Source organism: Miniopterus natalensis, chromosome 5, assembly GCF_054644295.1.
Source record: "Miniopterus natalensis isolate mMinNat1 chromosome 5, mMinNat1.hap1, whole genome shotgun sequence".
Lineage (NCBI taxonomy): Eukaryota > Metazoa > Chordata > Mammalia > Chiroptera > Miniopteridae > Miniopterus > Miniopterus natalensis.
In genome coordinates this window covers 54057290-54082996 of record NC_142085.1, presented here as the reverse complement: position 1 = coordinate 54082996, position 25707 = coordinate 54057290, and the positions used below count along the sequence as shown (strand labels likewise).

Here is a 25707-nt window from a genome sequence, read left to right as displayed (position 1 = left end):
TAATTTTAAAAATATATTTCTACCTCTGAGACTATTTTAGACCCTGTTAGAGTCATTGAATTCCAGCTTGACATAATGCTCTCCTTTTATTTAGTCATTTCCATTAATCCATTTATTTGATGAGGACTTTCTAAGTTTCAGACATACTAAGTAAATGCATTTACACCAGACTCAGGTGAAAATACAGACATCACCGTTTACTGTAACCTCAGCAAATAACTTTTTGGAGTTTCTTTTCATCATCCACCCATCCATTTAATACTTAATTTGAGTGCCTATTATCCACCAGCCCATCACCTAGGTGCTCATGAATAATACAGACAAAATCTCTCCCTATGTTTAATTTCAATCCAAACTATTTTATTTCCTTGTTGGAAAATGATAGTAAGTATCTTAATGAATGGTTGTAAGAATGAAATAATAAGGTGCAGTAAAGTGCCAAGCACAGTGTCTGACACATAGCAGAGGAGATGACGGTGATGGTGGTGATGGTATAAATGAAAAATGCTAGAGAGAATGATGATTATTTTAAATACCCCCATAATATCTTTAACCTGTTTTCCTACATTAGAAAACTTGTTTTTTTAATTTAGATTTTTGTACCATTTTCTCCCTTCCACAGTAATCAGAAAGCATTTATGTTTTTGTGTATGTATGTATGTTTTTAAGTTCACCTTTAACATTTATTAACTTTGTGATTTGGATATTGTTATCTCCATTTTACATATGAGAAAATTGTGAAGTTCAGTGATTTGCCAAGCTAATACATAGAAGATCCAGGATTCTTATCCTCACTTTAAAAAAAGCAGGTCCTAGGGTTCAGTCTAGCTCTTAAAAGCCACAGGGAGATTACTGTAATAGGAGAATCAGGGTAGGAAAAGGGATCTATTGCCAGTACAGGTTTTAAAGCTGCTTTGCTAAACTGTACTGTCTTGCCACGTACAATGCTACTTATTTAGATGTTTTGTAGAATCTGTCACTATGGTCTTTTTTGGCCTGTATAAACCTCTTTCTTTGGGTCAGTAGTGAGTATTGGTTATTAGTATTGTTAGAATTTATTGTTACTGTTTTGAGAAAAACCTGTCCTCCTCCTGTGTTTTTCTCCTTTATTTTCATATCATTACCTCACTCACAACACTTCTGACACCAGATGTGTGAGCTTTCATTCCCTACACCAAGCATTCTGCAACACCAGCTGGGTATCCTACAATGTAAATCAATTCTGACACTATCTACTTGGAGATGGCATCAGTTCCTACAGGTTAAGGTCTCAGTCCCCAAGACTGCCCCCACAGTATGTCAATCCCAAGTAGTACGTCCCTAGGTTACTCATAACTTCTGCCTGACTTGACTGCAAAGCGGAGGTTCTGATCCTTTTCCCCCTTGGATTTGATTATTTCCTTAGAACAGCTCACAGAATTCAGGGAAACACATTTCCCAATTTATCAAAGGATATGATAAAGGATATATATGAGTAGCTAGATAAAGAAATACTTAGGGCAAGGTCTGGGAGAGTACTGACAGCTCAGGAGCTTCTGTCCCACGGAGTTGGGGTATGTCACCCTCTGGTACACGGATGTGTTCACCAACCTGGGTGCTTCCTGAACCCCATATTTTTTGGCTTTTTATGGAGGCTTCATCACATAGACATGTGGATCATTAACAACACCATTTCCAGCCCCTCTCCTCTTTTTGGAGAACCCAGCCAGGGTTGGGGGAAAGGGAGGTGCTGGAAATTCAAGCTTCTAATCATGGCTTTGCCTTTCTAGTGACCATCCATCCTGGAGCTCACCAAGAGTCATGTCACTAGAACAAAAGACACTGCTCTCACCCAGGAAATTCCAAGACATTTAGGAACTCCGTGTTAGGAATTCACATCAAAGACCAAATATTAGACCAAAAGATGCTCCTAGTGCTCTAACCACTTAGGAAATTATAAGGGCTTCAGGAACTCTGTGCCAGGAACTGGGGTTAGAGACCAATAGATATATATTCTATTATCTCACATTACCAAGGTAGATTCTTAAGGGGGCCTTAAGTACAAGTTATTTTTTCCTTCCAATTTATGTTTAATGGCATTTAAATTAAAAAGTTTTTTAAGTTATAATTGACATTTTAACATTATGTTGAATGGTACTTTTGCAGATTGTTTTGTTTATTTATGAATCATTTTATGTTTCTTAATCCCCAGTGTGATGCGATTTTGGCCATTTACTTTAATAGAAGTTTTAATTAAGAAAATAACTGATTTATGCCTGGCCAGGCCTGGTTCAGTGGTTGAGCATCGACCTAGGGTTCAGGAGATCTCGGTTTGATTCCCGGTCAGGGCACATGCCTGGGTTGCATGCTTGATCCCAGTTGGGGGCGTGCAGGGGGCAGCTGATCAGTGACAACTCTTTCATCATTGATATTTCAAATCTCTCCCTGTCCCTTCCTCTCTCTGAAATCAATAAAATATATATATATATATAAACCGATTTATATGTATTAATTAGTAGTGATTGAGATGTTATTTAGCACACTTTTGAAAAAATGAACAGCCTTTTGTCTAACTGATTCTAGGAGTATTTGATAAAGATAATAAATATTTACTGAGGGCCTTTTCCCACATACTTTGTTTCCTTAAATGAGTGAGTTATCTTTCTATATATTTGCGATTGAGGTAAAGTTTGTTAACAATGTGTAAATGAACAGAGAAATCATAGCCTTTGCTAAAGTAAGACTGTGAATGGAGGTGTACTTTCATATAAAAACAAAGGTGGTTGATAGGGCTTTAAGTTAGGAAACTAATTTTACACTTTCATATTGAGACCTGGTAGCTTGGAAATAAATTATTTTATGATGAACTGAGAAGGATATATCGAAGTTTGGATTTGGATTTTATAATCTTTTTGTATCATACAAAAGAGATATTTGACTGGTTGGAAAGTGAAAAATAACATTTTTTAGACCAAGCAGTCAGCTTGGAAGAAGTTTAAACTGGATAAAGTAGTATAAAATTATTAGGCTATATAGTTGATGGTTTTAAAATTCCACTGTAAGAAAATACTTGTTACCTTAAGATAACTCGAGCTCAGGTACTTAAAACAAATATTTATATACTTGTAGTAATTTTGCAGAGGAAAATTAAAAAATCACACCTTTCTCATGCAGAAGAATTTGAGAATCATTGCAGTTAATTTTTCCAAGAGCTGCAACACAATAAAGGGAGGAAATAGTTTCAACCAAACAATGTTTCTATTTTGTCAGTCTCAACAATGGTATGTATGATACAAAATTAGAAATATTTAGTAAAGACAAATATGTAAAAATCAGTGCAAGCAAAACTAATGATTTAATACACATTCGATTGAGTTACCAAAAAAAATAAAAAGTTTTGCTAATATGCTGTAGCTATCCTAGTCAATAGCTATTGTATTTCACTAACACTTGTAACTGATAGCTCATTTTTATTGGCTTTTTTTACCAATTTAATAATTCTTAGAATGAGAATACACTATGAGTATTAAAGTGAAAGTGTCACGAAATTTTGGTTGACATGTCATTAGAGGAATAGGAAAACCCTTTCTAATTTGGGGCTTACCAAACTGAAATACTTAGAAATAGGCATTTGCTATTTCTACATTATACCTGTTGTTTTTTTAACGTTAAAAGATACCTAAAAATATAGAGGAAGATTTTAATGAACTGGATAAAATACGTAGGGGAAGATAGGATACATTTTAATAATTTTATGAAAAGACAATCATGTTATTCTGCCTAAAAAGTTTATGCAACTCTTTACTCTGCTTTTGTGTAGCTGTTGTAATAAAAGATAACTGATGTTAGAGATTTTGAAATAAAACCACCTGCTAAACAACAGTAACAGAATGTTTTAAAATATCTAACAGAGTAATGATTGATAGTTATGATGATGACCAGTCCCCTGGCACTATGGGATTCTGAAGGGCTTTGTGATTTGTCAAAGGAAGTTTATATTCAATATGATTTCGTGTGAATTGGATTTGAGTCTTTTTTTTATAGTGGTATATATTTCCTATATTTATGTAGAGACCTAAGGCAACTGTTATATTGAGAACCACTCTAATACAGATGGTAACTTTAAGATTATTCAATTTGTGAATGTTCTATATGTGAAAAACTGATTATTATGCTAGGGATAGAATAGTAGAGAGTTCAGCCTATACAGTTGAGATATGGGTGGCCCTAAGGACATAGGACCAACATTTGCCATTGCTTCTCTGTGAAATGTTCTGAGTTCTAAAGAATCAGTTTAATTTACAAATATACTTTTGGAAGTGACAGTTGGAGATTGCCTTATAGTTGGTGTCTCAAGAAACCAAGTGTTCGACAGTTTTGTTCATATTTTATGCTTTAATCATTGGTTATATCCTGGTGGCTTAAAAATTAATAATTTATTCATATGCAATTCAAGTAATATATATTTGGTAACCTCCTGTTAAAACATTCTGTCCTTGATACCATGATAGGAAAGGAATTTTACTTGTTATGTTATGAAACAGATGGCCAATTGATGAAGATGTTTTAAAATAGGCATTTTAAGATGTAGTTTGTTTTATTCTGTCTAATCTCTTCATATTTTATTTTTAATTTTTAGCCTGTCTAGTAATTATGATGCTCAAATGAAGAGCCTTTTAAGGATTGTGAGGATATTTTGTCATGTCTTTCGAATTGGTCCATCCTCTCCCAGTAATGGAATCGACATGGGCTACAACGGGAATAAAACACCAAGAAGCCAGGTGTTCAAGGTCAGAAAAGTATATGACGTTGTTATGAAGATAGACGTAAAAGAGATGAATTTGACAAAGCATGCATTCATTAATCAGAAACCTCATACACAGGAAGTAAGTTTGGTTCATACCCATATCACTTTTTAGGTTAGGCACATACCTTCTCCCTTTCATCTCTGTTTAATCAGCAGCAAGTCTTAATTGGTGAGCTTTTATATTTTTCTTACAAGTAAAATTTTAGTTCCATTAGTTTTTTATTCTAAGGGTAAAGATATTTAATGTTTAAATCTAATTAAATCTATTTTTTATTGGATTATAGGTTTTTAAGGTGGCAATATGCAGCCATTATGCTTTTAAAAAAATATTACTTATTTAGAAGGAAAAAAACTGTTCAGTTTTTATTTAGATTTTATTATCATGTGTGTATTATGTGTGTGTCCATGTATATGTTTTCAGAGTAAGGTTACTTTCAGTTACTGGGTTTACCAACAGTTAATTCCTGAGATTACTTCACGGATGAATCATTGAGATACGTATTTTGTGAACACATTTTGTATTGCTTCAGTTGCTTCTTTTATACAAGCACATTTATGGATGGAATCCTTTGAAAATGGTTCCCCATAAAACCCAAGGCAGTGTTGCTACTCAAATTATAATTTGATGAAGTAAACAAAATGAACATGGCTGTAATTGCTATTATTAATGCTTTTTTATGGCATTATATTTTCAGGTAACTCAGATTTTGGATAAATGTGTAATTTAATAACTTCCCATGTTATTTTTTTAAAGGTAATTTACCTTAAGAAATTTTCATATTATAAAATTTGCTTTTGGGTTTCATAAAGACGTATTTCTTTAAGCAGTCTTTTGAGTGTAAATATAGGTTCTCTATCCAAAAAGTGATATATGCCCAGCCGGGTGTGGCTCAGCGGTTAAGCGTTGACCTAGGATCCAGGTGATCAGGGTTCCATTCCTGGTCAGGGCACATGCCCAGGTTGCGGGCTGCAGCCGATCAATGACTCTCTCATCATTGATGTTTCTATCTCTCTCTCCCTCTCCTTTCCTCTCTCTGAAATCAATAAAGATATACTTAAAAAAAAAAAAAGTGATATAACTGCTTTTATGTGCCACTTTCTCTAAAACTAGTTATGATCAACAGCTTCACTGTCTGTAAAAATTCAAAGTTAAATTAATGAGTTACGCTAAATGATCCTTACATGGAAAATTTTTGGCAGACACAAATAAATGGTTTGCAAGCGTTTTAACACCAGTAGTTTCTTTAATACCTAATAGAAGAGGTGTGATAGCCTTTAGGAAGGTGTGTATAAGTATCTCTGCATCTGTTTGTCTGCTTCATGTGTTCTCTCTTCCTCTCTTTTGTAATTTTTAAAAATTAGTGTAGGAAAGAGTTTTCACTGTCTTTTTTCTCTCTCCTTTTTTCTTTCCCTATTGTGCCACCTCCTGGAAGAAGGAAGTTATGCATCTTCTTGTAATTTAAAATTTGGCTTTTCACATACCACTTCCTTGAACATTAGTTAGGAGTGATAATTTCTTGTTTGTGTAAAATTCTAATCTAAATTATTGGTTCATTGTTTTTTCAGTGCTGTTTTAAGTGAGTTTTACCCCTCAGACATTCACATTACACGAAGTTGTTCCTAATGTGTTCTGGTGTGGCTCATGCTGTTAGTTACTGAATCTACCCCTGATTTGATTTTCTACTCATTTTTGCTACTCATTTAAAGATGAATAGACAGATCAAATCAGGTATAGATATGGTCACCATTATTTATATTCACTATTGTCTGATTATTTTTTGTTGTTAAAATTTGAATTTGCCGATGATATCGGAAAGTATGTGCTGAGTAGCGTCTCTGTAGACATTTAATGCATATGCTAGTTTTCTGCCTACCCAGGCAGCACAGGTATAACTGAGTAGAAAAGGATATCACTATTTTTCTGTTAGCTTTCTTTTTTTTATGGAATCCAGATTCTGTATTTTGATTTTCATATATCAATTATATACATATTCTTCTATTTTATTTTATTTGTTAGTATTTTTATTTCTTTTTTAAGGCACTATTTTCTGCATTATTGACAACTGTTATTTTGTCTTAAATTTTGATCTGTCACTTTGTTAACATTTTTATTATAAGACTTAACTAATTTTTTAAAAACAGTTTTATTCTTAAGGAATTTATTAATCTCTTTCCATCTAATTTTATGACTTAAGTGTAGATTCTTTAGAGGATGCCAAAATGATCTGCCCTCCCACTTATAAGGATAACAATAGAAATTACATTGTCATTTGTGTACATAAGGTCTCTATTCTCTCTGTTCCTTGTGGGATGATTCAAATTGTAAAAATCTTAAACATTTGCTGAGTTGCTGTAATGTTAAATTGGAAATAGCATTTTAATTTTTACAACATTTTTTCCAAGGTAGCAATTGATCTCCACTTTCCATTTAATTAACTAGGTATTCTGGCTTATCACTCTATTAAGATTAACTAATGGGGTTTCCATGAAAATGAATGGGTTTATAGGCCATGTGTTTTTAGTAGGTGAAATTATTTAACATCCTGTTATTAGTTTTCTCATTTATCTTAGAAGCCCTTTAAATTAACCTGAACACTTAGCCATTTTTTTAGTGTTCAGAGATTTTTATCTAGTGACTTGGAAACCTCAGAGCATCCAAAGGAGGAGGTAGTTCTGGTAGAGAAGCAGGGTGAGCGTGGGGAAGATAGTTTAGGCTTCTTGAACCTTGATATGCTCTTTTTGTGAATAGTAAGCTGTGACTATTAACAGTTTCATAGAAGTATAATTGGGAAAATTTGGAAACCAAGGAAGATTGGTTGTGGCAGTTGACATCAAGTCGAGGGTAGTCAGACGAACAGGATTTGAAGATGCAATTAATGAATTTAAGTTAGTAATGCTTTCCTGTCAAATTTGTATCTCACTTTGGCACATGGATCTTGAAAAATTCTAATTTTTCAGCAAGTTTGGGATTATATATTACAGCTTTGAAATATAACTTGGAATGTTTTGAAAAATCACATATGATTGTCATCATTGTTGCTATAGGGAGAATATAATTCTGAGGTGAAAATCACTCAGTAATATGAGATGAAGCAGTATTTTCACAGTGCTGAGAAGCCAGCTCATATTTTCCATAGTCACTGACTCATTTTTCAGTAACAGTTAATATGTACAGTATCTTATACAATGTCTTTATCATTATTTATGAGTATAGAAAGCATCATAGATATGGTTTGCAATGATTTATTTTTAATTTTTAAAATTTATTATAATCTTTTTCATCTGTGGCTGCTACCACAGAAATTAAAATTATTTTTATAGTATTCTTTTGTGGTTGAGGAATGAATTTTCTGAACAAATTTTCAAAGGGACAGCTCCCTAGGTAAAACTACATTAAGGTTGGGATTTTGTTTTACTGCCTGTGTGGGAATGAAGAAAGAAAAGGTGGGGAAGAGAGAAGAGAAAGGCCTAAGATGACTTAGAGCTTCTCCTTTTCCCTCATTCTCCTTTACTTCTGCGCTCGCTATGTTCCTTTATGGAGAACTTTCTAGTTTTTTTTAGCATTCTGAATTATGCAAATTTTGCCTTTCATTTTTGCACATTGTCAGTATTTGAAAATGGGATTGTTATAGGTTCAGGCTCAGTGCTCTCGTCTTCATGAGCAGCAGGTATCATTTACTGCCTGGGGCTCATCTCTATCCTGTGTGTTGATATTCTAGGTTTTCGCCCTTCTCATTTCAAGGCCTATTATTCCTTTTTCCTTTTGTTTCAAGCAGTTTTACATCACCACCACCTGTTCTTTCTATTCTGGAAGTTCATTTTCTGATGTAAAGCTAAATAGTTTTGTTGACGTAAGTTCTTTTTCATCTTTTATAGCAGGTTTAATGTTTTGCTCATGAACTGAAACTATCGACTCAAACTTGAATCATGATTAAAATTAAGACATTTTCAGTGAAGCCCTGGCTGGATGGCTCAGTTTGTTGGAGTGTTGTCCCATACACCAAAGGATTTTGGGTTCGATTCCTGGTCAGGGCACATACCCAGGTTATGGGTTTGACCCCTGGTCGAGACATGTTCAGGAGGCAACTGATACATGTTTCTCTCTCACATTGATGTTCTCTTTCTCTCTCACTACTATCTCTTTCCCTCGCTCCTTCTCTCTCTAAAATCAATCAATAAACATATCATTGGGTACAGATTTAAAAAAAGACATTTCAGCTGGGCCTGCGTGGGTCAGTGGTTGAGCATCGACCTATGATCCAGGAGATTGCAGTTCGATTCCCGGTCAGGGCACATGCCTGGGTTGCGGGTTCTAGCCCAAGTAGTGGGCGTGCAGGAGGCAGCTGATCAATGACTCTCTCGTCATTGATGTTTCTATCTCTCTCTCCCTCCCCCTTTGTCTCTCTGAAATCAATAAAGTTATATTAAAAAAAAAAAAAAAAGCCATTTCAGTGAAGGTATCTTTTCTGTTTCCGGCAGCCAGTTCTTTTGCCTCTGTTACGTAGCTCAGGGACCCTGAATCTTCCAGCTGCTCTGTGCCTAATCATGGACAAGCCCACTTGTGGGGAAGAGGGGTGCTAATTTCAACCTCAGGAAGGGTGTACTTAGTTCTGCCTTTGCTTACCTGTTTACCTAGTACGTACTAATTAAATGTTTGTTGAATGAGTGAGTTAGGTTTTTGTTTATGGTAGTGGGGTTTTTTTATTTTTCACTTTTTGATTTAACTAAGTAAAGACTTAAGGGTGATTTAGTTGTCTGTAAATTCAGTAAGTCATATGTTCTCAGAAAGAGAATGTTATAGAAACCTGAAAAAAGGCTGAAGATGTAGCAGAAGGATTTGTGAGATAATTGGAAAGAATTTTCTGGCAGAACAGGTTAAACATTTTCTGAGGCTCCAAATATGGTGTCATAATCTCTTCATATAGTGATCTTTAAAAGTAAGATTATTTCTTTTAGTTGAAATATTGTAAGGGTGTGTCTTTCCAAAATACATGATCTGGATTGCAGCATTCTGTGATCATATAAGATCAAAAGATAGTACTAACTTTTACATTGATTTGCAGAAAGTTTATCATTCTCAATAGGAATATTTAAAGTAGGATAGGAATGAAGAACCATTTAACCACTACCCCATTGCCAGTTGTTAACCTTTATTTGGGATTAAAAATGTTCTAGTGGGTTCTTATTTTCCTACCTTTATTGAGACATAATTGACATAAGTATTGTATAAGTTTAAGATATACAATGTGATGATTTGATAAATGTATATATTGCAAAATGTTTACCACAGTAAGGTTAGATAATGCATCCTTCACCTCACAGAATTACCCTTTTGTTATTGTTATGGTGAGAACATTAAAGCTTTACTCTCATAGCAACTTTCAGTCATATGATACAGTATTGATAACTGTAGTCATATTGCTGTACATTAGATTCTGGGTAGCAGGTCTTTTAATAGTAGCTGGGCATTTATATTTCTGCTTGTGTTAAAACCTAATTATTAGAGACAGTGTATATATTTCATGGTCTCTAATACTTAGTCCTATTGTAGCATTTGAGGTCACGTGATATTTAAAAAAGAAAATTTTATTTACAAAAGGAATTCTTTTCAAAAGGAATATTTTAAATCATGTAGAAATAAACAGTTTACTTACTCCCCTTTTTCCTTTTTAAACTGTTAGTCTACTTGGAATTAAGAATTTGCTAGTCAGTATTTGATAGTTACTGTTTATTAGGGATAGATTTTATGTGTATGTTGGTAAGCATATGTGTGTGTGTGTACATATAAATGTTATGTTTTAAAATTTCTTGTCTTAAATTTTCAAAATTCTATGAATTAGATGTAAAGAAAAGAGCACAGTAAATTAATCTGTTTATTAGGCTCTTTAGGAATTCGCTTTTTAAATTGAAAAAAGAATTGAAAATTGTCGACACATTAATACAGTAAAGGTTAAAGGGGTTATATATATAAAAGTAATACATGCTTTTAAAACTATTTGAAAAATTTTAAAAGAAGATTGCTTACACATTTTTTGTTAGGTTTTAATTTTCCCTTCTTACTCCAAGGAATGCATAAATGCAAACTAAGTTTTCAGTATAAATAAATTGTCATTTATATGACATTCAGTCTTTTCGTTGCTTATCTATAGGCATTGCTGTCACATTAACTTGGGAAAATAGAAGTATCTAGAGTAAATTTTCTCTTTTATAATATTTGTTTGGCTAGAGTTTTAGAATGACATTTAAAAAAAACCTTTTCTTTCTCTCTTAGCCACTTGAATTGCTTTGGCACTCATTAGATGAATGGCTAGTTTTAATAGCTACAGAACTGATGAAAAACAAAAAGGACTCAACGGATATCACTTCTATTTTACTAAAACAAAAAGGCCAAGATCAAGATGGTACTTCCATGCCTCCATTTGAACCTCCAGGACCTGGGAGCTATGAAAATCTATCCACTGGCACCAGGGAATCTAAACCAGATGCTCTAGGAGGGAAACAGGAAGCCAGTGCAGACTGTCAGGATGTTATTTCTATGACAGCTAACCGGCTAAGTGCTGTCATTCAAGCTTTTTACATGTGCTGTTCTTGTCAGATGCCTCCAGGGTAAGAGGGTTTCTGCTTTGTTTTGTGTGCAGGTCTCAGCCTATCAATAACCAATCTGGTGGCTGGACCAGCCCTTGTGGTTCTTATTATGATTGCAAGGCGCCCTTCAGCAATAACCATCAGGAAACTTTGAAAAAAAAGGGGGGGGGTTTATTACTTACAAGGTCTGGAAATTACATGGCACACCTGGGGCCACACAGTGAGGTTGCAGGGAGAGAGCAAGAGTGAGAGCGTGGCCCACAAGAGAGCTAGCGCACAAGTGGTGTGGGTATGGGCCTGGCGTTCTGCTTTTTGTGGGGTCGAAGGTAGGGGGCTTCTGGTGCTCACTCTTTATTGGTGAATTTAAAACATAAGAGTGGGAATTTAAAGCGTGGGAAGAGAAAAAAACAAGAGGCCTAAGTGGTTGGTTATCGCAATCAACCAAGATCTTTAAAACAAAGGAGCCTCAGTGGGGGGAGGTGGCCTGGCTCTTATCTAGTTGGGTGGCTGGCAATGTGTTTATTAAAGATAGCCATCTTTGAAGTGTGTGCCTCTTTGAAGGAGAAGCCTTGTCAACCAAAACTCAAGTCAGGCGTGCTTGCATTGCAAAACAGAGAAAACCCAACTGTCAAGGTTTACACTGCATGCTTATTGTTTTTTCTCTGATAGATGAAGAAATGCTATTATTTTTTCTTTTTTGTAATTTCAGTAAAAACAACTGATAATTTGTTGATTTAGGTTCTGTTCCAATCTTGTTTCAGGATACTCATTGTACTGATGTAGAATTAGTTCAAAATATTTGATAAGCATTATGTAAGTTATTAGCGTGTAGAATGGTGAATGCCACTTTGTGTGGGATCAGTTGTTATGTATTTGAAATGTAAAGATCAGAGATGCTTAACATTTCAAGGTTTTTAAAAAGTCACTTGTTTATATGTTAATGAGAATTAAATATTTTTTCATCTTACGGATTGATTAGGCATGCCTCAATTTCTTAAATTTGTGAAGACAATCCAAACCCAAATATTTTTTTGTCTAGAAGCCAGTCCAGTTCAATACATAGTTTTCAGATTTGCTATATCATCAACTTTTGTCTGTGTGCTCTGATTTTTTTTTGCCCCCCACAGAATGACTTCACCCCGTTTCATTGAATTTGTCTGCAAACATGATGAAGTCTTAAAATGCTTTGTTAACAGGTAAGGCTTTCTTGTGTTTATGGTTTGCCCTTATAGCCGTTTCTTTATTTACAGTATTCATTTCAACAGAAAAAATGTTATTTCTGTTAAACTGTTAAAATAATACTCAGTGACAAGTAGATGTATAGTAGGTGTGTTATTCTTCTGTTTCAGTATCTCTATATCTGAATCTGCATTTCACTTAATGCTGGTCATCCTTTCTGTCCATTTAAACAAAATGTGTTTTTTTTCCTTTAGGAATCCCAAAATTATATTTGACCACTTTCACTTCCTCCTCGAATGCCCTGAATTGATGTCAAGATTTATGCATATCATTAAAGCACAGGTAGACATTTCTCTTAATCTTGTTTTTAGCCTGTCTAATGAAACGTTTCTAAATTTGAGTACTGTTTAGTTAAGTAATTATTACTGTGACACCAGTTGCTATAAAGGAGTGAAATTACCTTATTGTTTAGTATATGGAGTTACATTAGTATGTTTGTCTAGTATGAGGAGTAATTTTTCTTCTTCAAGAAATGTGTATTGAGGTCCTACTCTGTGCAAAGACTGTTCAAAGACAATAGAACACGCCACATTTCCTGAAATGAGTTTCATGGAACACTAGTCCTATAAGGCTTATCGTCCTTGTGAAAAGGATTTTATCCCCAAATATATTAGGGAAATATGCCCTGTTGGAGAGATATCAAGTTTATCAATATCTCGTTAAAGGCTTTGAGAAGCCCTTTGCTAAAAATAGTGATTTAACTTTGTTAATCCTCCAAACTTATTTGACTTGAGAACCTTTCCCCTGCCAGGGTTCATTCCACATGTCTCATGTTTTGTGTAATATGTTAGGAAAAGCTTTTTTTACTACTTAACAACTATGTGACTTTGGGCACAGTTCCAGCTTCCCTGAGCCTTGGTTTCTTCATCTGTAAAATAGAGATAAACCTCATGGAGCTGTTGTGAAGAGTAGGTTTTAAATAGTAACTGGCACATATGTACAATTAATGGTCGTTTTGGAGGTAGAAGACATACATCCTTTCTCCAAGAGTATCTTAATTCAGTCTAGCAGGGGAGATGATAAATGTAATTGTAAGAGTAATTACAGTATTACCTGGTTCTTTATGAGTTCAGGGGAGGAAGCATTTGCTTCTGGCTGCTATAAACAAGGGAAATTTCAAAGAGGAGAGGGATTTTAAACTGGACCTTGAAAAACATGCAAAATTTGAAGAGAATAAGGCGGGGAAGATGAGCATTCTAGCCACGGTATAGACATGCAGGTGGAAAAGTGCATATAACTGCGGTGCTCGAAGCAGAAATTTTGTGTAGGTGAGGAATGAGATAAGTTCTGGAAAGGCTGATGTGGGTCTTTGTATGTTAAGCCTTGACTGCCAGATTAAAGAACCTTTGTCTGCTGTGTGGCAGGAGCCACTGATAACTTGGCCTCAGGAGAATGACATGATCCTGGCAGAATTATAGGAAACAATTTGTAAGAAATGTAGGATAGACTACAGGCTCTGGTTTGGCAAGTAGTCATAGGATAAATACTATAGGTGTTTTTAAATGTCTTCAGGGACACAGATTCTTTCAGAAGTTAAAGCTAACAAATACTTCTTATAAGATTATACCCATGTCTATAGGTATCCTTTGACATCTGTTTAATAATGATAATGTAAAAGAGAAGGTAGTGATAATAACTTATATTTATTGAATGCTAACTTCATGTCAGGTACCATACTTTTTTTTTTTAATGTGGATCATTTTATTTTTATAACAGTCAGGTGAGATAGGTACTCTCACTGAAGCTGAGGAAGTTAAGTAAGTTAAGTCATTTGTCTATTAAGTGGGAGAACCAGAATTAGAAGTCTTTCTGGTTCTTAAGTTCAGTTTTTTGTTTTTGTTTTTAATATATCCTTATTGATTTCAGACAGAGGAAAGGAGAGGGAGAGAGAGAGAGATAGAAACATCATGATGAGTCATTGATCAGCTGTAGCCCGCAACCCAGGCATGCTCCCTGACTGGGAATCGAACCCCAATCGCCTGGATCCTAGGTCGATGCTCAACCGTTGATCCACGCCCGGCCGGGCATTAATTTCATTTTTTTAACCTACATTATGTGACTCCATACTAGGGCAAAGGAGATTATAGGTGAAAGAAACTTAGTTTTTGAAAGGTAGTTTGCTACTTTTTAATACTGTCTTTGCTTTTTATTTCCTTTACCCCTTCCCTTCTGGAACAATTCAGTCAAAAAGCATTGCATCAGCTACCCACCTTACCGCTTTGACCCACAGAGGGGATTTTGTTGCCTGACTAGGGTGAGGAAGATGTCCACAAGCATGGTGGTGTTCCCATTTTTGGAGCTTGGGCCTGGTAAGGAGGGTGTCCGTGTAGAAGAGGGGCTCAGCATGGAGTATGTGAGTTGGAGTGGCATATGGAGGATGTCCAGTGTGGAGGGCCGTGCCAGTTATTCAGAGTAGTTTGACAAAGCCTAAGTGGGGTGGAGGGCATGCATTTAGTGAAGGGTTCATGTTAGTAATAGGATGTTGGTTATATACAGGTTGATCAAATAAGTATATAAAGATATTGGGAGCTTAGTTTCTCATTGTTGGAGAAAGCAGTTAGAAAACGTAGGAAAATAGAACCATGTGCCCTTGGATTGGAATTGGAGATGGCAGTGGGAACTTAGATTTTTTAATGTAGATAGATATAGCAAACCTGGCACCCAGTTCTTGGTCTCTAAATACCATTCTCAATGAATCAGAACTCCTTGGAGAAATGGTTAATTCCAGGTAAGGGAAAGGGAGAGATGAGTGTGGAACATTTTAATGTGCAAGAAAGTTCAAATAATTATGTCATATTAAAAATGACTCAGAACCAGTTTGAATGGACTCCACCTGCCAAATCTGGAAAAATTTGATCATCAAAAGAAATAATGATGGCAAAATATTATAAATACAATTAATTATGAGTCTATATTGAAAAAATTAATGAATAAATGGAAAGTTTGAAGATGTGAGGGTTATTTTTACTGTCTTAAAGTATATCTCCCATGGAGTATTTATTAATTACAAAGATTTAAAAAAGACCTTTATAGCCCTGGCCGGGTGGCTAGGTTGCTTGGAGTGTTGTCCTGTACACCAAAAGGTTGTGGGTTCGATTCCCAGTCAGGGCATATGCTTAGGTTTCAGGGTCAATCCTGGGTCCAGGTACGTACAGGAGGCAACCAATCGATGCTTCTTTCTATCTCTCTATCTCTGTCTCTGTCTCCCTAAAATCAATAAACATATCTTCAGGTGAGGATTAAAATAAAATAAAAACAAAAATAACTTTACAATGTACACATTTGACAGTGACCTAAGCAGATGTATCAGTGTGCCCACTGATAAGATAGATGCTCAGAGAATAACATGGCATCACTTCTTTACTATTCCTTCCAAAGATGCACACCCTGAATTTAATCATGAGAAAACGTCAGACTAATTCCAGTTGGGACATACTAAAAAAATAACTGACCTGCAATCTTTAAAAGTATCGTGGTCATGAAAATTAAGAAAACACTGAAGAACTCGGCCAGAATGAGACAGGACATCTAAATACAGTTCATGAGTCATCATGCTATAAAGGACATAATTCAGAAACTGGCAAAACTTGAGTTGGGTCTAAGGATTAGATATACTGTAGTAATGTGTCAGTGTTAATTTTCTTGGTTTTGACAGTTGTTTTCTGGTTATGTAGAATAATTCTCTTTGTAGGAAATACACACTGAAGCTTTAGAGGTGACTGGCCATCATGTTGGCATCTTACTCTCACATCAGGAAAAAGAAATAGTTTGTATTCTATTACACTTAGAAACTTTCTATAACTTGGAGGCTGTTCCAAAAAAAACAGAAAAGTTAACAAAAACTCTCTCTCCTAAGGGATTTACTTACTGTTCTGTTGGTGGTTTTCAAGTGGCCTGTAGTTAAAGGGAGAAACATTTTGTATTGCTGTACAAATGCTATTAAGAGGAACCTCTGTAATCAGTCCTGTTTTGTGAATTATTTTATGGAAATGCAGGTACTCAGAAAGTTTACATACAAAAATCTGCCCTTAGGCTTTGTAGGTGTGTGTATATATGTGTGGATGTTTTGATCTTAAAGATAACTTTATTAGCTTTTGAGGGTAGCATTTTGTACCTTTTAATGTTCCATTTGAATTACTTAAAAAATTGCCATTTGCTTTTATTTTTTGGTTCACATTTTATGAATAAAGAATATGGTTTAATACAATGGCAAGGACTTTTACTGTCATTTTAAATACTTAATCGTGGTAATTTTAACATTGTTATGAGTGATAATAAGAACAAAACCTCTTCATTGAGCATTCTAGGTGTTGAGTATTTATACAAGCTAACCTCTTAGTGCTGTATTTTTTTCTTCTGTGAAATGGGGGTAATAAGATTCCCTTTTCCTCATAGTGTTGTGAGGATTCCATGTCAAAATGCATCTAAAGTGCTTAAAACCATACCTGGCTTAAAGGTGCTTTAATAAATGTTAGCTAATTTATTATTATAATTTTTATTATGTTCTATGTTTGCATTATTTCACTTAATTCTCACAATTAGCACTTAGAGTATTATTTTCCCTATTTTATAGGTGGGAAAACTGAAGTTCTGGGAAGATTCTTAATTCCTCTAAATTCTTAATGCACTCTAGTTTGTTGTACTTCATTGTTTAGAACTTAATATTATATATGTATTGTGTTGTTCTAATGCTAGTCTCATCTCTTTAACTGTATTAAACAATTTTTAGCAAAGAAATTGAGATTTTTACAGCTCTTATGTTACCTCCAGTGTTGGCACATGCTGGGTACTCAGCAATACTTTCTGAATAATCATAAAAAATTGCAAATTACATGCAGTTGCATATCTGGCAAATGAACAAAAGGTAGAGACTTTCTTTACTGTTTAAGAGATCATTTTTAATTTTTAGGGTGGAGGAAGGGAAGGAAGAAGGAAAGAAGGGGGTCACAGATTCTGTTTTAGTTGCTGTATATATTCAAAGGGTAGAAATAAGAATAAAGTTAGCTGTAAAAGATTATTTTAATGAAAAATTAAATGGAACATGTGACATCATTTTTTCTGGATGTGAAAATTCATTTTTATAAGCCTTGTTGGGTTTAAGAGAAATTGAGAGTAAATGGATTCAATTACATATAACACATTTAGTTCTTAGATATAACCTTCTAATTTATCAGGTCTTTTCTGTTGTAAATGTAGGGAATTTTAATAAATACACTCTCTAGATAGTCAGAGTATTTCAGCTAAGCTCTGCCTGTTTGTGAATAGTTGTTGAAATGTCAGGACATTATCTAGAACTATTTATTATATATAAAAGTCTAAGGATGATTATTTGTAGAAAGGGCATCTAGCATGCTAACTTAAGTAAATTTAATAGGTGACTGAAACACTAACATACTTTAATGTTTTTTGTTGGGGTAGCCATTTAAAGATCGCTGTGAATGGTTCTATGAACATTTGCATTCAGGACAAACCGATTCAGACATGGTGCACAGGCCAGTGAATGAGAATGACATCCTGCTGGTTCACAGAGGTATGCTTAACAAAGAAATGCTGTGGATGGGAGGCCCCAGACACTAGTTATTGTAAATTTTAATATGCAAAACTAACCAGTGCTGCATATTTAGATTCTATTTTTAGGAGTAGCTGTGAAGTTGTCTCAAAAGCAAATTGTGCAAAGCTAAAGCAAGGAATTGCTGTACGATTCCACGGAGAAGAAGGCATGGTGGGTATGAATAAGTGCTGTGAAGATCGCTGTATATAAAAGATTGAAATGCACTTGAATGAAATTTGATATTTAATTGATAATGGAAGAAATTTAATATGGTTTTAATTTTATTATTTACAAAAAATTTCCCTATCTTATATATTTCTGTTGATACTTAATTTTATTTTCTTGAACTCAGGGTCAAGGTGTTGTGCGTGAGTGGTTTGATATTCTGTCTAATGAGATAGTCAATCCTGATTATGCATTGTTTACCCAGTCAGCTGATGGTAAGTTGTACACTACTGATGACTTTTTCTGTGACTAATTACATTTTCAAACTACTTCAGTGTGTTTTATTCTTTGATTCCCGTAGTAGCTCTATAAGATAAGTGGGGTATTCCCATTTCATAGAAGAGAAAACAGAAATTCAGAGTTTTTGTCTATGTTAACACAGTTAATGAGTGGAAACTGACTCTGTAGCAGTCTTTCCTCTGAAAACTTGATTCTCAAATACTTGTCTCAAGTACTAGTGCTGGCCCCAAGAAACTTTTCATTAGTTCTTTGTAAACTAAAGCTAAATGGATTCACTTTAAGGATTGCCCTTAAGTCCACTTTTCTTGAGTTAAAATTTCTTTTAGTGAAATAGTGATAGTAGCTGTATTTGAAAATAATACCACTCCTTATTTGGAAAAATTAAAATTTGCTAACCCTAATTGAGTTTCCAAGTCTCAAAATGTATTGGTCATAACAAAGTCTAGAAATCATGGTGTCAAATCTTAACTTATAATCTATTTATATATAGTAACTTAGTTTTCAGTCTTTTTAAAATATCAAGACCTGACAACTAAAAAGCTCCTATTTAACCATGTAACACAGATAAAAAACTCTATTTGTTGAAATGGTACTCGTGGCCTACAGAATTATAATTTGATATTGTAGGCTAAATGGAAATGGCTAATACTACCTTAGTTTTGTGAGATATAATTGAGAGTTTTGTAACTTAACACATTGTTTGCAGGTAGTTTTTATCGCGTGCTCTATTACCAGTCAACGTAAAACGTATAAATATGTTTCCTGCATACAGTGTGTTAATAGAGACATATCCAAGCGAAGGTAGGATTTCAATTTCTAAATGCTGTGTATAGTTACTTCCCCCCCCGAAAATCTTTTCTTTCCCAGTATTTAAATTCTTTTTTATAAGGATAGAATGCTTCATTAATTGTAGTTCCTGATTGCATCCAACCAAATGAGCATCAAGTCTCCTTGGAACAGGAAGGACGACTCTAAGAGAGGCATGTAGAGGTGGGCTGCAGTGATGCTAGGCAGCTGTAGTTATTCACCTTTGTGATGGGCTCCTCAGATACACCTGGTGTATTTGAATTTTTAGGAATATGGGACTGCCTCCCTTAACTCTGTTACCTTTGATTGTTTGTTACGAGTTAAATTTGTTGAATTTGACAAGATTGATGTGGCACTAAGTTTCATTATTTAGGCCTAATCTTTGATGTAAGATTTAGCATTAAAATGTTGCATTTTAGATGTATTTCTTTTCTTTATAACCTCTTATTCTGAGTCTGTCTAGTTTCATATCTGAAAAACAGATTTGGTGTGGAATCATTAGTAGAGCTACTTCCTCATACTACAGATTTATAGCAGAGCAAATATTAAAGCACATGGATTATAAAGATTGTGATTTGTCCTTTTTGTAAGCCATCTGAGTGTTCTCTTTGGGGTCATAGTATTAACAGATGAAAATCTAGATGAAATTTTTCTTATGTATAGTTGACAAGAAGATAATTACATTTAAGAATTAAAAATTCCTAAATGTGGGAATTGTTTGAATAGACCTAATATCTATAATAATTTCTTTAAAACTTGCTTTCTGATTAAATTAAGATACTTACATTGGAGAAGTAATATAGTGGCTAAGAGTTGGGCCTTTGGTGTTACACTGGATGTGAATCCTGGCTCTGCCCCTTTTTATGCTGTGATCTTGGGCCAGTAAATGTAACCTTTCTGAACCTCAGTTTGCTGATCTGACATGGTGATAAACCTATGTTTTGTACTGTAGTGAGAAATCAATTAGCTGTTGTGTAAAAACACTTGACCCAGTCCCTGGTACATAGAAAGCAGAAATAACTGTTAGATGCTATTATTATTTTTCTGTGAAAATGCTATTTTCTTGTGTAATACAATTTTTCTGAAGCAATGAAAATAGCTGGGAGTGTCACAGTTACTTTTATTTTGAACTTAAAACATAGCATAGAATTTATATTCTGTTTTAACTAATTTTCAAGTTAAAAACTATTGTTTCCTGAATACTTTTTCCCCATTTCTTTTATTTTCTTTTGATTTCTTCTTATCTATTCTTTTTAATAACCCAGACTTCTCAGAAAGTACTTAGGAATTATATAGACCTAGGGGAGGAAAGCTGAGTCATCAAAAATCTTTGCTGGTTCAGCAATAACCCTAAGCATTCACTATTTTAATAGGTAAAAAATATTTGTGATTATTCTCAGAATATTATATTTTTTGAAATTATGGCTATGTTTATCTTTGAAGTCTTTCTTCATCTCACAGAACTTTGCTTTGACTTTTAATACCCAGTCTTACATTATGACTGGGAATGATTCTCTAAAGATACTTAACAGTGAATGACTAGCTTCATGTGGCTCTTTTAAATCATTCAGCCATAAGCTTCCAAATTTATACCTTATATCTCAGTAAATTGGTCACGGCAATTTAGTCCAGTGCCAACCCTGATAAATCAAAGACCAACGAAGCACAAAGGGAATTATTGTCAAAGTACCTATATTAAATGACCAAACATTTTGCCCTCCAGTACTTTTTCATTTTTCCTTTATTTTTCTTTGATGTGGTTTCATTAGATTTATCAGTTATTCTTTCTTTTAAGTAGCATGAGCCCAATAAATACTTGTTGAATGATGAGAGAATTTGTAACCCAAGTTAGAGTTATCACAACAAAACAAGGAAGGAGGGTTATTTAAAGTTGAAATCTTGGTTTTTCATTGCACTAGATTTAATTTTTTGAGATTTTTTTTTTATTGTGGTAAAATAAAATTTACCATTTTAACGATTTTGAAGTGTTATAATTCAGTGGCACTTTGTACATTCACAATGTTGTATAACCATCACACTATATTTCCAGACCTTTTTCATGTAAGTGGAGCCATATACTCCATTGCTGTAGATTTTGACAATAATCAGTAATGATTGCCCTTACCATTTTTACTTTTATACTTCAGTGGTACTTATTAACCTTGATTATTTGCCATGAGAACAAATTGGTTGACTTGTGCACTTTTGATGATTTTATGATAATTGTTAAAAGGCATCAAGTTCATGGATTAGTTCTATCACTTAAGAACAGTTATACATTTAAAATTTTTAGTTATTGTCTTATAGCGCCCCATTTCTTAAGGAGTAAAAAGTAGTAAATATCTACTGCACTGGGCCTGAATGAGACAATGTCTGCCCTAATTCACAGCCTAGTAGTTATTTCCCCACACTGCCTAGGAAAGCAAAACACCCATGTGTGTGTGTGTGTGTGTGTGTGCCACATCTTCCAACTCAAATACTTAAAAGTGCAGTAAAAAGTATTCTAAAATTTTTTCTCTGTACAGACTTACTGTGATATGTATGTGTGAGTTAATATCTTTTGTACTTCTAGTTCCACTGCCTATTATATAAAATTCCTGTGAAAGTTGACACCTAACTTTAGCTTTGCTGAAGTTTTATATGAGCTAATTTATCTGCATTAAAATGATCTCACTTCTGCCTGGTCAGGTGTGGCTCAGCACTTGAGCATCGACCGAGGATCCAGGCGATCGGGGTTTGATTCCCAGTCAGGGCACATGCCCTGGTTGCGGGCTCGATTCCATCGGGGGCATGTAGGAGGCAGCCGATCAGTGACTCTTTCATCATTGATGTTTCTCTCTCTTTCTCTCCTCCTTTCCTCTCTCTGTAATCAATAAATATATATTTAAAAAAAAAAATGATCTCAATTCTGCATGTAGATTCTTTAAAATAAATTATTTTGTGTTTATTTTAATAGGAACAACTTTTCAGCCTAACAGCAACTCCTATGTAAATCCTGATCACCTGAACTATTTCCGGTTTGCTGGACAGATTTTGGGATTAGCTTTGAACCATAGGCAGCTGGTCAACATTTATTTCACAAGATCATTCTACAAGCACATTCTTGGTATGACTATTGTTTTTCCGTAGACACTTGTTTAAAGTGTTTTTCCTCTAGTCTTTAGGGAAATCTAATTTGATGTAATGGCATTTTGGATGAGATCATTTTTATTTTGATTAGAGACTATCTGTGTATGTATGTAAGACATTTGAATGAGAGCCTGAGGGAAAGAAAAAAACAACTCCTTTTTTGCTACAAAAAGGTTTTTTTCATTTTAGTGTGTGTATATTTATGCTAAGAATGCATTTTGATATGAATATATTAAAGAGAATTGGCACTTTTTGAAGTTTATAATAATTTCCTGGGTAGCTATTTCAAAGAAAGATTACATTGTAAAAATGTGGAAGAAACATAAGCTTAAATCAAGCTTCAAATTCAGGAATTATCCATTTAAATCATGCTGTGAATTTGATTATATTTTGCAGTTCTAAATAGTATCTGTAGAGGGCAGTATTTTACCATTAAACAGATAAGGAAAGGCAGAAACATGTAGAATATAATTGCTGTATGTTTATATTTTTAGGTATTCCTGTAAATTACCAAGATGTTGCATCTATTGACCCAGAATATGCCAAAAATTTGCAGTGGATTTTAGATAATGATATTAGTGATCTGGGTCTAGAACTAACTTTTTCTGTTGAGACTGATGTATTTGGAGCCATGGAAGAAGTGCCTTTGAAACCTGGGGGTGGAAGTATTCTGGTGACACAAAATAACAAAGTAAGTATTTGAATTTTTACCGTAGCCAATGTTTGTAACTTGGTCCTGATATTCTAAAGTCTTTTGGCTAATTATTGTAAAGTCTCTTGGTACTAGCCAAAATAACTTTTGCTGTTAGAGTTTAATAACATTTTATAAAAGATAAAATAAGTTAACTAAACCATCAAATATCAAACTTACAGTTAAGTAAAACTAAAACCTTTTTCCTTTCCTTTAGTTGTATTGTAATTCCAAGATAGCTTCAGAATCACCTACTTATAAAAAAGAATGTTTATTGAACCATTTTGTAGACTAGCAATTTTGTAAAATAACGATTTTTTTTTTTTAAGCCAAAGACATGGGCATGTTTTAACTAAACTCTTTGAGCCTCAGTTTTTTATTCTGTAAAATTGGGATCATACATCCCATAGAGAATTGTTACTAACATTTTGTAAACCTAAAAGCACATTACAAAAGTTAGTTGTTATTGGATAGTTTTCTATAAAAATAGGCTTAAAAGTTTCAGGTGTATACAGGAAATTGGAGACCTATATTAAGCTACATAATTTTACTTTTTGAAACTCAGATACTGTACATATAAAAAAGCATGAAGTTTAATTTTGGAAAATAAAATCAGGAGCTGAGTTTTTCCACATTTATACTTAAATTTTTTTTGTCTACCCTCTCATTTTACCCATGAGGATACTGAAGCCTAAAGCTGGAGCCAAAACCCAGGTCTCCTGTCTCCTAGTTTCAAGTCTAATGTTCTTCATACTGTTCGCAAAATTAATCATGTTCTGGAAGAGTTTACTTGACTTTTAATATATTGAGTCATATGAAGCTCTAGAAAATTAAAATGGTAAAGTGTTTAAATTAGTTTTTAAAATCTATATGAGCTTGCTAGTGAACTTAAAATATTTAAATATTTAGTGACTATTTAAAAAAATTTTAAATTCTTATAATTATTAGATTGTCCACCTTGCAATGCATTTGTTACTTTATTTTACACTGGAGATGTACTCTCAAGGGTGATGAAGTCATAGAATCTTCATTATAATCAAGTGATTGCTTTTCATGAGAGAACCTCAAACATGATTCTTATCTGTGAATACCGTATCTAATGAGTGGATTTGTCACTCCTCTCAGATATATTTTATATGACAAAGTGAAAAGACCCATTAGCAATTGCATGATAGATAGCTGTATTTGTACTTTTTTCTCCTAACAGCTTCCCTCTCACTATGACGTGATTTTTATTTAGATATTTTTAGATTCATATTTTATTCTTTTACATTTGTGTCTTTTATGGAAATTAGAAAGAAGGAAGATATCAAAAAAATAACAAGTGAAAATATACTTTCATTGAGGGTATACCCTTCATCTTGATTCTAGTCAGAGGCTAGAATACTATTCTAATACTAAAGAGCTTGAAACTTTTGTTTCTAAGTTTAATACATTTTTATTTAACCATATTAACTAATTGGTTGATTACAGGCTAACCTTTTTTTTTTTTTTTTTTTTTAATTTCTTTATCTTTTTTGTTGAGAATATTACAGATGTCCCTTTTTTATCCCCACTGATCCCCTCCACCCCACATCCATCCCACCCCCAGGCTTTCCCCATACCAATGCCTGTGTCCATGGGTTATGCTTATAAACATATAAGTTCTATGATTAATCTCTCCCCACCCACACCCCCCTCCCTGCCTTCCCTCTGAGATCCCTCAGTCTGTTCCATGCTTCTGTGTCTCTGGATACACTTTGTTCATCAGTTTATTTTATTATATTCCACATATAAGTGAGATCATGTGGTACTTTTCTTTCTCTGACTGGCTTATTTCACTTAGCATAATACTTTCTAGTTCCCTCCATGCTGTGCCAAAGGATAAAGGTCCTTCCTGTTTACATCTGCATAGTATTTCATGGTGTAAATGTACCACAGCTTTTTTATCCACTCATCTACTGATGGGCACTTGGGCTGTTTCCACATCTTAGCTATTGTAAATTGCACTGCTATGAACACAGAGGGGCATAAGTTCTTTGTGATTGATGTTTTGGGTTCCTTAGGATATATTCCTAGAAGTGGGATCACTGGGTCAAATGGCAGGTCAATTTTTAATCTTTTGAGGAAACTCCATATTGCTTTCCACAGTGGCTGCACCAGTCTGCATTCCCACCAGCAGTGTACTAGGGTGCCCTTTTCTCCACACCCTCGCCAGCACTTGTAGTTTGTTGATTTGTTGGTGGTCAGGCTAACCTTTTTCAATAATTAGTTTTGGTAATGTAAAAGCAGTACCTCAATCATTAATATGAAAATTCTCAGCTTTCATTTTTTAGTTATAAACATTTCTCACAATAAATTGAGCCTCTTCATTTTCTAATATGACCAGTAAAAGTCAAGTGTAATTTTATATCTAATTGTTAATGCTTAAACATTTAATGCTTATTCAGTAAACCTGATTAATTTTTAAATATT

At 34.2% G+C, this 25707-nt stretch overlaps 1 protein-coding gene across 5 annotated transcripts in view; it reads left to right on the top strand.

Annotated features, from left to right (window-relative positions):
• HACE1 (HECT domain and ankyrin repeat containing E3 ubiquitin protein ligase 1) overlaps positions 1–25707 on the top strand; it is an 87375-nt gene that overhangs the window by 38746 nt on the left and 22922 nt on the right. For 3 of the 5 annotated variants that reach the window (XM_087817532.1, XM_087817530.1, XM_087817533.1), the window contains 9 exons: positions 4619–4769; positions 11058–11392; positions 12499–12567; positions 12805–12892; positions 18029–18140; positions 18235–18332; positions 18514–18601; positions 22390–22539; positions 23057–23253. In XM_087817532.1, coding sequence (XP_087673658.1) covers positions 4619–4769; positions 11058–11392; positions 12499–12567; positions 12805–12892; positions 18029–18140; positions 18235–18332; positions 18514–18601; positions 22390–22539; positions 23057–23253 — 1288 coding nt within the window. Of the gene's footprint in view, positions 1–4618; positions 4866–11057; positions 11393–12498; positions 12568–12804; positions 12893–18028; positions 18141–18234; positions 18333–18513; positions 18602–22389; positions 22540–23056; positions 23254–25707 lie in introns of all 5 variants that reach the window. The other 2 variants (XM_087817531.1, XM_087817529.1) reach the window with 1 other exon arrangement.